The sequence below is a fragment of the Bradysia coprophila genome, unplaced genomic scaffold (genome assembly GCF_014529535.1).
Source record: "Bradysia coprophila strain Holo2 unplaced genomic scaffold, BU_Bcop_v1 contig_211, whole genome shotgun sequence".
NCBI classification, from domain to species: domain Eukaryota; kingdom Metazoa; phylum Arthropoda; class Insecta; order Diptera; family Sciaridae; genus Bradysia; species Bradysia coprophila.
This window is the reverse complement of record NW_023503474.1, coordinates 484,002-495,958: the sequence shown is the minus strand read 5'-3', so window position 1 is coordinate 495,958 and position 11,957 is coordinate 484,002. Positions and strand designations below refer to the sequence as shown.

The following is an 11,957-nucleotide window of genomic DNA, read 5'->3' as shown; positions in this document are numbered from 1 at the left end:
TGATATATCAATGGAAAATACAACAATAATTGTCAGCAGTGTCAAATTGCTTTTCGGGCTTAAAGATATGCGACAAAGTGAGGCAGTAATTTACGCATTATATACGTATATGGATAACCTACTACATTTAGGCAACGCCCTAAAACGAAGCTTGTCAGAAAGTTTTGAATTTTGACACAGCACTGCTCCTAGCATGAACGTAGAAAATATTAGGAGTAAAGATCGAGGTAAAGATATATAACTGGTTTTAGTTCTGTTAGCGCTAGCTCTTATAACGAAAGCCTCCAATTCGACACTTGTGAATTCAGTGTCCAAGCTAGGAGCAGTTCTCTGATTTTGGTAATCCTACATATGGGTTCAGCGGTTACCTTTTGCAGCGTTTTTATCGCATTGGTAACGTCCTAAAGATCACTCAACCTTCATAGTTGGGGTAGTTGCAGTGAGTTTGGAGTGGTTGCTATGACGTACACACTGAGTGACTCGTATGTAAACACGATGCATTTTTATCTGGTCTGCATTTAGGCGAGATATCAATACAGTGTTTAAGCAGAGAGTTTTTTGACCAATTAAAGTGTAAGTGATCTCGGGGTATATAGCTGTCAAAACAGGAGGCAAAATTTGAATTTGTTTTGTATTTTGCAAACAAAATTAAAATTTGGGAAAGACAAATTCAACCGAATGAAAGATTATAGTTTACTATTCAATTGTTTTGAAGTCAAACACACTACATCTACATGCAATTAAAACGAAGAAAAATTGTTTTCACATGAAAATATACTGCCACGCAAATTCAAATTTTCAGCTCACTTTATTGTGACAGCTATACCCCGAGAATTCCCTCTACTTAAACACCGTAATAGGCGCCTAACCAATACCCTCTCTAGCAAACAAACTTCGTTTTGACGCTGCCAAAATACCACCTCCTTTGTTTGTATAATTTGTAGCCTAATTTCTCACATGTAAAATGCCAAGGCTACGTTGTATTTTCACCCCTCTATTAAATGTAGTTGCTAGAGAATGTATTGGTCTAACTTTACTCGGAAAGTTAGATCGGTGGTTCAGCCTGAACTTGTGGTTGGCCGTTCACCAATCGTGCCTAAATTATTCAGCATTGTGCCTGTCGAAAAATACATCGTTCACTGACTGACTGGCACATGAAATTTTTTGTTGGCTTTTTAATAAACGTAATTGTTTACACACTTCCCGCGTAAACATGATTTTGATAATGAACTGCGTCACGCTTGAATATGCACCTCTATTATGCTTATGTTGAATATTAATAGAACAAAGTACATCTTCACGCGGTCATAAAGAAGCAATTCCTTTCTCTGGTTGGACTGAACACCTCTTACACCATGAAAGAATCAAAAACAATTCGTTACATTTTGTATTGCTTTCGAGCATTCGGCTTTTATCCATTTGATATTCGATCCGATTTTTCGCACTCTTTACATCTCACACGGAACACCGGTTGGTACATCTACTCGACACTCGTCACGTTGATCACATTATCCAATGTGATCCAGGTGACGGTCCAACCGTATTGGGACATTTCCGAATTTCACGGTCTTGTGTCGTACTCGCGTTTGATAATGGTGTCGCTGGACGCAGTGATTTGCTACGCTGAGACGTTAGTAAACGTCCGGTGGCATGTTGACTTTTTCGAAACCATTGCTCGGTTGGAAACCGTTTTGGGAAAGTTTCAGCTGGTGGCGTCGTGCAGACGATTTGGATTTTGGGTGAGGTTGCAGCATACAAAGAATTGGCCTCGGAAATAGTCACAAAAATGTTCCTAGCTTGAAAGGTTCCAATGCAAATCACGGAGATATCGGTTAACGATGTATCGAATTCTCCAAGGTATATGTAGTGTGCAGGTAATGCCATTCAGATGCGCGGCCTAACACATAAGTTCGTTGCTAATGTGGTTTAAAATGGTTGACTATCTCACAACAGATGAGCCGACTTTCTATTCCATTTTTTGTTTTTAACTTTCGTGCCTTTCGTACCATTGAGTCGGTTATATACGGCATTACCTCCACACTAAGTAACCTTGGAATTCTCCTCTAGAGTTCGTTGTTATTATTCCCTCTGTAGCTAGGAACGTTGTTGTTTCGGCTCAAACGAACCCTATATCTAACCTGGACATATTGACAGAAAAATTGGAAATTATAACGAGCCTAAGGGTGTTTCTTACCACTGACTTCTAGATAGACTCGTGAATTGAATTTATTTTCCTATTATTTAGATACCTATGTCGGCTCTCCTACTGGCCTCACTCAACGTTATACCACAATCCCTTTATATCTACGATTTGTGGCTCAACAACCCGAAAATCCACTCGTTCATAACACTTCAATTCGAAATTCCAAATCTACTGGCCTCCGTCAAGTCGCTGCAAATAATTTTCTACGCTTTCCTCATCTTCACCCTTTTCGAAGCGTTGGAGAACGTTCGCAAATCGTACGGTTCGTGCCCCCATTTATCCTTGAACGAATTCAACCAGTACCACGATCTCATCACCGATTTGATCGATATTTTCAATAAATGCTTCGGCTGGTCGATCATTGTGAATGTTACCAGAGATTTCATCTTCTTCGGAGAAGGATCGTACCTAATGATATTCAGTCTGAGGTCGTTGACGCAAGGAATGCTCGTGATACTGATGTGGAGTCACATCGTTTATTGTGTTCTGTTGTGTTGGCTGTGCCACCTCGTCCATAGAAGGGTAAATGCTCGTGTAAAATTCGCACAAAAATTATGAGATTCATCAAAAATATTTCAGGCGACTGTACTAAGAGTGACCGGGCTGTGTATCGAGAACAAGATAAAGTCGAGCAGAATACGGACGCTTTTCAATAATTTTGTAAGTTTGTGTTGAAAGGAACGGAGAAACGGAAAGCCCTTTTTACTAACATTGTTGCAGTCCTCTCTCAAAGCACTGCATAATTATCGTTATGTCTTCAATGCACTGGGATGTTTCGTAATTGATTTGAAGCTGCTTTTTGGCGTATGTTGACGATCTGATTTTCGTTAATTTGAAGTAGAAACGATTCAGTAAACATTCGTTAATTTCAGTTTTTCGTTTTTTTGACGAATTATTTACTCATTTGCGTTCAATTTAACATGGCCGGCGAATCGGATCATTTCGCAAAGTTTACCAATCAGCATGACTAAGACATTGTATTGGATAAAATATTAAATTTAAACAAAAATCTTTCACTTCTTACATCATATTTCAGGATGGAGCAAAGCACCTAGAAGGGTAATAGAAGAAAAACAGAGTGGCACTTTAAGTATGCGAATATTTTCCATACCTTCTGATTACCCTGCCAGGTGCTTTCGATGGAGTTTACATCTACTATAATTGTTCAAGTGGCTGGATATATTTGTTCTACTTTATGTAGTGCATTATGGTAATTGAAAAGGTTCTACTAAACGGTACTGAGGTCTGTCTGAGGTATAGGTTTGTTGTCATTTCGAAATGCCAAACTTCATCCACATAAGGCAACTTAACGTCAACTTTAAAGTTGACAAAAATTTTAACGAAGAAATTGGTTGACGTTTAGGTTATGTTCATATCTGTGGATGAAATCGTTGTCGTTCGTGTCGTGTTGTCAAAGTTCGGGTTGACAGTTAATTGGAACAAACCTACAGGTCTCTTCAAGGCAGCTCTCGTTTATCTCAAAATTCTGAATCACGGGGCTGCCCTCTACTAATATCAATTAAAAAATGTCATGTGCCCGACGCCGACATTTTCAAGGTCTCCGTGTGTGGAGAATATAACCTCACAGTTAACTTTGACAGTATTAGCTGAGCGTCAAAAGTTACCGTGAGTGAATGAAATACGATTCTTGTATGTACGAGCTCTAACTCTCCGAAAAAGTCTCTTTTATCTAAATGGTTTGGTAGATGTTGGATTTTGAAATTTTTCATATAAATTAATGGCTTTTCCAGCTGATGAAAAATCGATTCCGCCACAAAAATGGGTTTCCATAACAAACATTAGGCTAACAAAAAATTGAAAAAAGCCTGAAGGTAGGCCCGCCAATTTTTTCTTATGCAAACTTCTGGATTATAAAGTTGATATTTCGTTGCGTTGCGTCAGTTAAGGTAAACTTCATCGTTTATTATGACACTGTTCAATCTTATGCGATTTATTTGTTGTGATTCACTTCTGTTAATAGTTACTGTATTAGCAAAAACGATTTTCTTTCCATACAAATTTAGTGTTTGTAATCGTAATAGTTTTGTTGAACATTTTTGGCAACTTACTGGTGAACTTTCGACGATACACAACAAGTGCAATTAATAGCATATCAACAGAATTCAGAAGAATAATTAGCCTATTAATTAAGGAGAAATATAGAGAAAACAAAAAAAAAACTTATCGTTAGTCAGATTGTACGATTTGTTTACATTTTTCTAAGCAAATCAGTCGAACAAATAATTACTCTGAACAAAATTCATTCGAAATTATGGACCGCGGCATTGTCGATTTACCGGCTGAACTCATTTTGACAATATTCAAGTTTCTCGATGACAGATCACGATTGAATGTGAGTGCAGTTTGTAAAAGGTAAGAATTGTTTTTTTACTTAAGGCTAGCACACAGAGATCGTGAAAAATGGAACCATGCAAAATATGACGTACGAGTTATCTGTCAAATATTTTGCAAGCTCGGTGTAAACCTAATGTTTACATTGTACTTGCAAAATATCTGACTTTGGGGGCTCATACATTTTGTGTCATTTTTTGCAAGCGTTTTGCAGCGGTCGATTTTGCATACATTTTTCACGAACTATGTACTCATCTTTACCAAAAAGGTACACAAACTGTGTGAAAGACAAAAATGTATATTTTTCAATTTTTTCTCTCTCACGGCACTTACACGGACTATTTTTTTGTTGACTGAACTTTTACAATTCGCATGACAGAACCAAACAATTCAATCATAAAGGGCATCTTTGTATTATATTCTTTACAGCATTGGCTCTTTAAAATCGAGCTCGTTCGATCAGGTCTGCCACCACTATTAAAATACGCAAAAATTTCCCTAGTCTTAGGCGTACAATTTTGTACGGTGATACTAAGGGCTGATTTCCACTTACAAAAAAGGAACAACTCAGTTTTGCCTCCGTTTAGCTAAACCGCGTCTCCTCTTTTCTATTGTTTAAAGTGAAAACGGAGTGTTCTTTTTGTGAGTAGAAATCAAGACTAAAGGTGGCGTTACAGTCATCCGTTTTCATTCCGTTTTGTCTCCGTCAAGTGACAGTTGTCATTTCATACAATGTGCTCAATAAAGAACTCTGATGAGGACTACTTGGTAGTTAAAACCGTGGTCGGTAAATAAAGACTTTTAGCACAATTTAACGAAATGTGTTTTATCGACCCAATTTGGTCTTAAATTTAATCAAAAAGTACAGAATGTACTCTATTGTATGAAATCCCAACTGTCATGTGCACGGAGACAAAGCGGAATGATAATTCAGACTAACTGAGCGACCGAAGTTTAGAGTTTGATGGAACGTATTTAATATGGACAGTTTTATCGTACCTTACTCACCCTAACTTTTCTTAGCAGGAATTCACGCCGTAAGTGTGACTAAAATTTGAATTTCAAGCGAACGACGCGATGAAAAAGGTAGCCGAAATGGTTATTTTCTCGTAATTTAGGCCCTCAGCACGAAAAGTTGTATACGCATCTGTTGTGGACGGCTTATTTTAGGCACTTTCGCTTGTTTAGCCCGCGAAATTGCCTAGAAAATACCGTCCACAACAGAAGACCGTCCTACATTGAAAAAGTGCTAGATCCCCTGACTTTTTTTACAATAAGGTAAATAATGAAGAATTGTCCTAAATTGACAAGTCTCCACTTTGAACTTCAATTTCTCCGCATTAGTAGGGCTCACTAGTTAAACAAAATAAATTTTTTAGTACATTTTGGTATTATTATTATTATTTCGTATGGCTTGATACATGAGCATAAACATAAATCACATTAAAGAACCGAGAAAAGAAAACATTTCTCTTAGTCATTAGGCAAAGGAAAATCATAACTTGATGTCCATAAGCTGCAACCATTTTGTCGCATCGGGCGTAACTTCGTGGAGTTCCATAAGTCCACCAGCAAATTTTCTCGTGTCGCAATCATTCACTATGTGGTTCGTTGTTTGGGCGACATCTTCACAATCACAGTTTGGTGAGCTGTTCATATTCCATTTAAAAAGAGTATCTGCACAGCGACCATGACTGGTACGAAAACGATTGACTTGGGCCCAAATTTTCCGGTCTTTGTCCATCCCGTTGAGTTTAATTGTCGGATCGTTGATGAGATGCTGGTTTCGAATGTTGGCTGAGCTCCAGGATTCTCGCCACCTCTCGTTAGCATCGTATATGAAATTTTCGTCTCTGAAAAAAGGCTCTTTCCAGATCGGGTTTCTGGATTTCAGCCTGGCGGTTATCGGTGCGGAGGATAAATCTTCATGAATCGGCAGCGAAGCATTCACCGTTATTTTCGTCCATTCACGCATGAGAGCTTGTTCACGACGGATATTAGCAGGAGCAATGTTCGCTAGGACGGGTAGCCATAGCACTGGAGTTGATTTCAGTGTACCGGAGATCGTTCTTAGACTTTCGTTTATCTGTACGTCTACTTTGTTAACGTGAGAACTGCGTAGCCAAACCGGGCAGCAGTACTCGGCCGTTGCATAAACCAGTGCTAGAGCTGCTGTTCTAAGTGTGTCGCCTTTGCTACCCCATGAGGAACCTGCCAATTTCTGTATTAAGTTGTTGCGGGACTTGAGTTTCTGAGCTACTTTGTCAAGGTGAGCTTTGTGCGTTTGTGTCCTGTCCAACGTGAAGCCAAGGTACGTTGGATTCGGATTGAATTTTACCAATTTTCCACAGAAACTCACGTTTAGTTTATCGGTAGCTTCTCTGTTATTAAGGTGGAAGTAGCTTACCTCTGTTTTGTCCGGATTTGGGCACAGCCGCCAGTCACGATAATATTTTTCCAGGACAGCCAGGTCATTTGTGAGTGTGTGTTCGATATACTTCGGATGTTTGTGTTGAAATCCTTGCGCGTTGTCGTCAGCATATCCAAATTTCCGAGATTGCGTATCTGGCATGTCGCTTACATATAAGTTGAAGAGGAGGGGTGCCAACACCGAGCCTTGAGGAAGGCCATTTTTTAAAAATCTGGCTGTGCTTCGTTCACCATTCATAACAACTACGATTTGTCTATTCGTCAGCATATTTTCCAGGAGCTGTGCTAGGACTGAGCATGGAATAGCGTCGATAAATTTTATTAGCAGACCATCTTTCCAGACGGTGTCGTAGGCTGATGACAGGTCCACAAAAGCTATTCCAGTTCTGACTTTCCGTTCGAAACCAGTTTCAAGGTATGTGGTCATTGCCAAAATCTGATCGACGCAGCTGCGCCCCTTTCTGAAACCAGCGTGTTCTGCCGGAACCTTTTCATCGATCGAGTCATATATTCGGTCGTAAATGAGACGCTCGAGTAGCTTATAGCAAACACTGAGTATAAAACAGAGAGATGCTAATATGACGACGGCTGGGACGTTATCTTAGCATCTCTCTGGTATAAAAGCATGAATTTTTTACCATTGATAAATATGCATTTGGGGATTAGGAGACTTTGAAAAAGTGACCTCTAGCGCCATCTACATCCGGTGGAAGTTTTAGATGCAGAGGTAACTTCGATGAATTTCTGTGTAGCGGCAATCGAAGCTACACAGGTGATATTGAGCTCAAACGAAAGCTAAAGGTTCAAAGTTTTTATTGATGCAAAAAAATTCCGTTTTTCCGGCAGTTTTTCCGAATTTTCTTAAAAATGATATTTTAAAACTCAGGTGAAAGTTGACTAATTTTTTTAATTGGTTCGAAAAATTTTTTTTTTTCTTCGCTATTATCGTTGCACGTTCAATTTCCAATATTTTAACGATGAAAAGGTTTTTGAATGTTCCGCTACAGGCAACTAGTTTTCATTGAAGATTTGGCATGGCGAATTTGTTTCGGCAATTTTTTTTTTTGTAAATTTAATGAGACTAGTACTGGAAATGCTAGACATCATCTAAAAACAAAAAAAAATCAGTTTTTCGATTGAAACAAAAATATTAGATTCCCGAAATCTGCTAAAATCTGCAAATTGTCTTCCTTCGGCGAACTTTGACAGACCCTACAAATTCCATAAACGTCTCAAATTACTTTGAACGCTTAGCTCAGACCCTAAGCTTTTAAATGATATAATACCAAACAATCCATCTGCGGATCAAAGGACGTAAGATTTGTGATGTGAGATATGTGGTGGGACCCAATTTCAAGCAAATTTCAAAATATATGGGAGGTTCGATTGCCGCTACACAGAAATTCATCGAAGTTACGTCTGCATCTAAAACTTCTATCAGATGTAGATGGCGCTAGAGGCAACTTTTTCAAAGTCTCTTAATCGTTTTGGAATCCACAAAAGCATATTTATCAACGGTAAAAATTCACGCATTAATCAAAAATGCAGCTAGTGAGCCCTACTACATGAACCATTCATACCCGACGTATACTATACACAGCAAAAGTATGTCACACTTATATGCGTGGTACCATTTTTATCAGTTTATGAACACCTCCGTCCTTTTCAGAATTAGTAATATTGCCGTGGCCACTCGTCAATGATGAACTGCACTGATCATTGCCATACTTTTCTTTAATTTTAGATGGAAATCGCTCACCGAAAACTGCTTCAAATGGAGTCTGCATCTAAATCGGACGTTCAACGCGCCCGCTTGTCGTGACCTGATTCCAACCAGAAGACAGTTCACCAACATCTACTTGAAACGAGACGTACGAGTTCCAATCATCTTGGCATTTTTCAAAAATCGAGACCAGGCATTCGCGTGCACTGTTACCGACATAGCCATCACCAACGCATTGTTCCACTTGCTAGCATTTAGCAATTTGCTGAAGACGTTTCCGAATCTAACAAATTTGTACCTTTCTTCGGTGACTGTGAAGTTACTGCCGAGCGACAGATGGGATGTGCAACTGAACGATGACGATAAGCCGCTCTGTGAACAATTGAAAAAATTGTCTGTGTGTGATGGCACGGACGGTAGACTGTTGCAGTGCTTCACTAAATCGAAGCTTTGCACACTAATTTGCCGCCAGCAACGGTTCACACGAGATGCAGTTCTGAAATTTCTTTCAACTCAAAACTGTCTGCAAGAAATTGACTTTTGTCGCATAGCGTCGAACACAGCGCTCAAGTTCGGTATGGGAACATCTGTCATGATGCCAGCGTTAAGAAACGTTGCATTGGACTACAAATCGATTACAGACTTTGATGGTATAGTCGCGCTCCTGCTGAATCAGGAGAACAGTTTCGAGACGGTCGAGCTGGGTCACATACCCGTCCTTCCGGTTCTAACCATCGTGTTCGAAAATTTGAAGAATTTGAAAACATTGCACCTGATGCCGGGAAGTGTGCATGATTTATGCAATGAACTGGTATTGCAACCGCTTAGATCGGTTATTCATTTAAGATTATATGATGGTGCAAACTATGGAATGAGTCCGACCAGCACGGAATATATGACGAACGAAATCATAAAAAACTTGCCAAATCTTGAGGATTTGGAGTTATTCGTGTCATACAAACAGAGCTACTTCCAATCGATCGTAATGAATCTGAAAAAGTTGAAGACTCTTACCATTCGGGTCACCTTCCACACAAATCTAAAAGATCTCAAATTTCCACCGGTGGAAAAGTTACGAATCAACTGCTTCGACTATGGACCGAATGGAGAAAGGATTCCGCCGATTTCAATGAATGCAGTGGGTGAAGCTGCAGAAATAAATGAAGCCGTTCGTTCGCTGACCTACGAAGGTGTTGTTGATGGACAATTGTTCGTTTTTATTCGGGACACATTCCCGAAGCTGGAACTGCTAGAGGTTCGAAAGGACTTAGTTCGAGGATGTGTGTCAGTTGCTGGCATTCGTTGCATACGCTACAGAGAGAACAGTTTTTTCGCACAACCAATGCGATTCGATTCATAATCTGTCTTTCGCTTTTGAAATAAAAATTTATTTTTTCGCCAGAAAAATTCTAAATTGAACTTCCAATGCAGTGTTAAGAATGGGCGTTTAGTGAATTTCCCCATTCTTGATCGAGACTTCCTAAGAAAATGTTATTCGCAACAAAAACGTTGGATCGACAATCAGTTACTTCTTTCGAGAATTTCGTTTTACAGGAACTGGCAAAATTACCCAAAGAACCCGTACTACTATAGCCATAGGAGGCGACTTGGATTTTAGTAATTTTATTGAATTTGCTATATTGTCGACCTTCAACAGAGCTTTTAGGTGCCTTTCTTTCACTTTCAGCGCCTATTGGTAGGCAGTCCCTTCCTGTCCAGTCCACGGAAATCAAAGGAAATTTTAGTCGGTCCGATTTTTCGTGACAAATGCACTAACGAGGGCCACGTGAAACAGACACAACTGACGCAAACATCGACAACTGATGTCGAGTAGGTCACTACATTGAAGCAGCTTACCTTCGCTCCTACAGTCGTTGAGAAAGAATTTGTCTTTTGCTGTAGCACAATTCACCTCTTACGCTGCAACCATCATAGAAATAGTTCGTGTCTAGAAAAAGTTCACGAAAATCAGGCTTTGCTTGCATGGAGGCTTCGAACGTTCACGAAAATCAGACGCGTCGGCTTTACTTTCATGGAGGCTTTGAAACTTCCAGAGTTTCTCAGCTAAAATGTCCAGTTTCTGCTACGGGTAAATTATGAACTCGTTTCCGCGATTAGTTAACGGGATAATTTATTGATTTGCACCAAGATGTTTAGGGTATGCGCCTAGCCCAAATTAATAACAATTACTGTAAACGATCACCGAAATTAACGCCAACACGGACACAATCGAAGACGTTGCCACATTATTGGATCCGTTGCATTTGTCCTCGTTACACCAACATATTTCCCCTTTCATTTTCCCAGTTTCTGCTTTTTCGCATCCAGCCTTATGCTCAAATATGCAACCATGCTCTGTTACAGTTAAATCTCCAGTTTTGCCTCGTGTAACGTAACACATTGGCATACCTACAAAAAAACGGAAATCAAAATTGAAACGATCCCTAAAGTAATCAGCAACAGTCCGGTGCCTCGATTCCAGTTGTTAACGTGAATCTGAGAACTTGGACAATCTATCACCGAATTGTACAAATAAGCATACTTGCGGGGCATGTAACCACGAATTTGTCCCCATCCTTAACATTGTCGCAATTTTGTAGAACGGAATTGCACGAGTAGCACTTGATTGCTGACGAAAAAATAAATAAATTTTCGATTACTGATCGATGCAACTTCGAGGCAAGTAATCGATTATAATATTACCTTCCATGGCTGGAAGTACACTACAGGCGATCATTAACAGAACGATAAGCTTCATTGTCCTTCGATACTATGCGGTTTCAGTGTTTTCTCAAAACTGTTCTATTTTTCCAATCAGCTTGCTTCGGCTCTTTCGTTTTATTATTTTAACTCCAGCAATCTCTGAGGTTACTTTGATAGCAAATTCACTCCGTTACTTGTACATAATTACTATAATAATTGTCGGGGATTTTGAACGACGCGTGTCCTTCCGTCTGTGCGCTGCGCACTCAGAGAAAAACCAATTTGAATCAAAAGCACTACGAAAGGGCTTCTTGGGCGTTCAAGAGTTTGACTGGTTTCGACTCACGTCGCAAAAGACAATACAGTGTTAAAGGAGAGAAAAATTACCAATTACTTTTAAGCTGGTTTCGATAGGTGATCGTCAAAATTTTGTATGTAAAAGTCCAGTTAACTAGGAACAAACCAGTTAATTTAACTGACCTCGAAGGGTGAACACTCTTTTCGACATTATCTTTTCTATAGATGGTGTAGAAGTAAGAGTATTCG

At 39.4% G+C, this 11,957-nt stretch overlaps 2 protein-coding genes and 1 long non-coding RNA gene across 3 annotated transcripts; 2 read left to right on the top strand and 1 right to left on the bottom strand.

The window, feature by feature from the left end:
* The first annotated feature begins 2,806 nt into the window (after positions 1-2,806).
* LOC119075481 lies at positions 2,807-3,165 on the top strand. The gene is made up of 3 exons (XR_005087404.1): positions 2,807-2,863; positions 2,924-3,007; positions 3,076-3,165. It is a non-coding gene; the product is annotated as an uncharacterized LOC119075481 (long non-coding RNA).
* Positions 3,166-4,127: 962 nt separating this feature from the next.
* On the top strand, positions 4,128-10,105 carry LOC119075478. Its single transcript, XM_037181928.1, has 2 exons — positions 4,128-4,576; positions 8,730-10,105. The coding sequence occupies exons 1-2, from the start codon at positions 4,476-4,478 to the stop codon at positions 10,066-10,068; spliced, it is 1,440 nt and encodes a 479-aa protein (XP_037037823.1). The 5' UTR covers positions 4,128-4,475; the 3' UTR covers positions 10,069-10,105.
* Positions 10,106-10,821: 716 nt separating this feature from the next.
* LOC119075430 lies at positions 10,822-11,586 on the bottom strand. The gene is made up of 3 exons (XM_037181868.1): positions 11,412-11,586; positions 11,251-11,337; positions 10,822-11,117 (listed from the first exon to the last, which is right to left on the bottom strand). Exons 1-3 carry the CDS (start codon positions 11,464-11,466, stop codon positions 10,885-10,887), a joined length of 375 nt encoding a protein of 124 aa, XP_037037763.1. The 5' UTR covers positions 11,467-11,586; the 3' UTR covers positions 10,822-10,884.
* Positions 11,587-11,957: the final 371 nt, after the last annotated feature.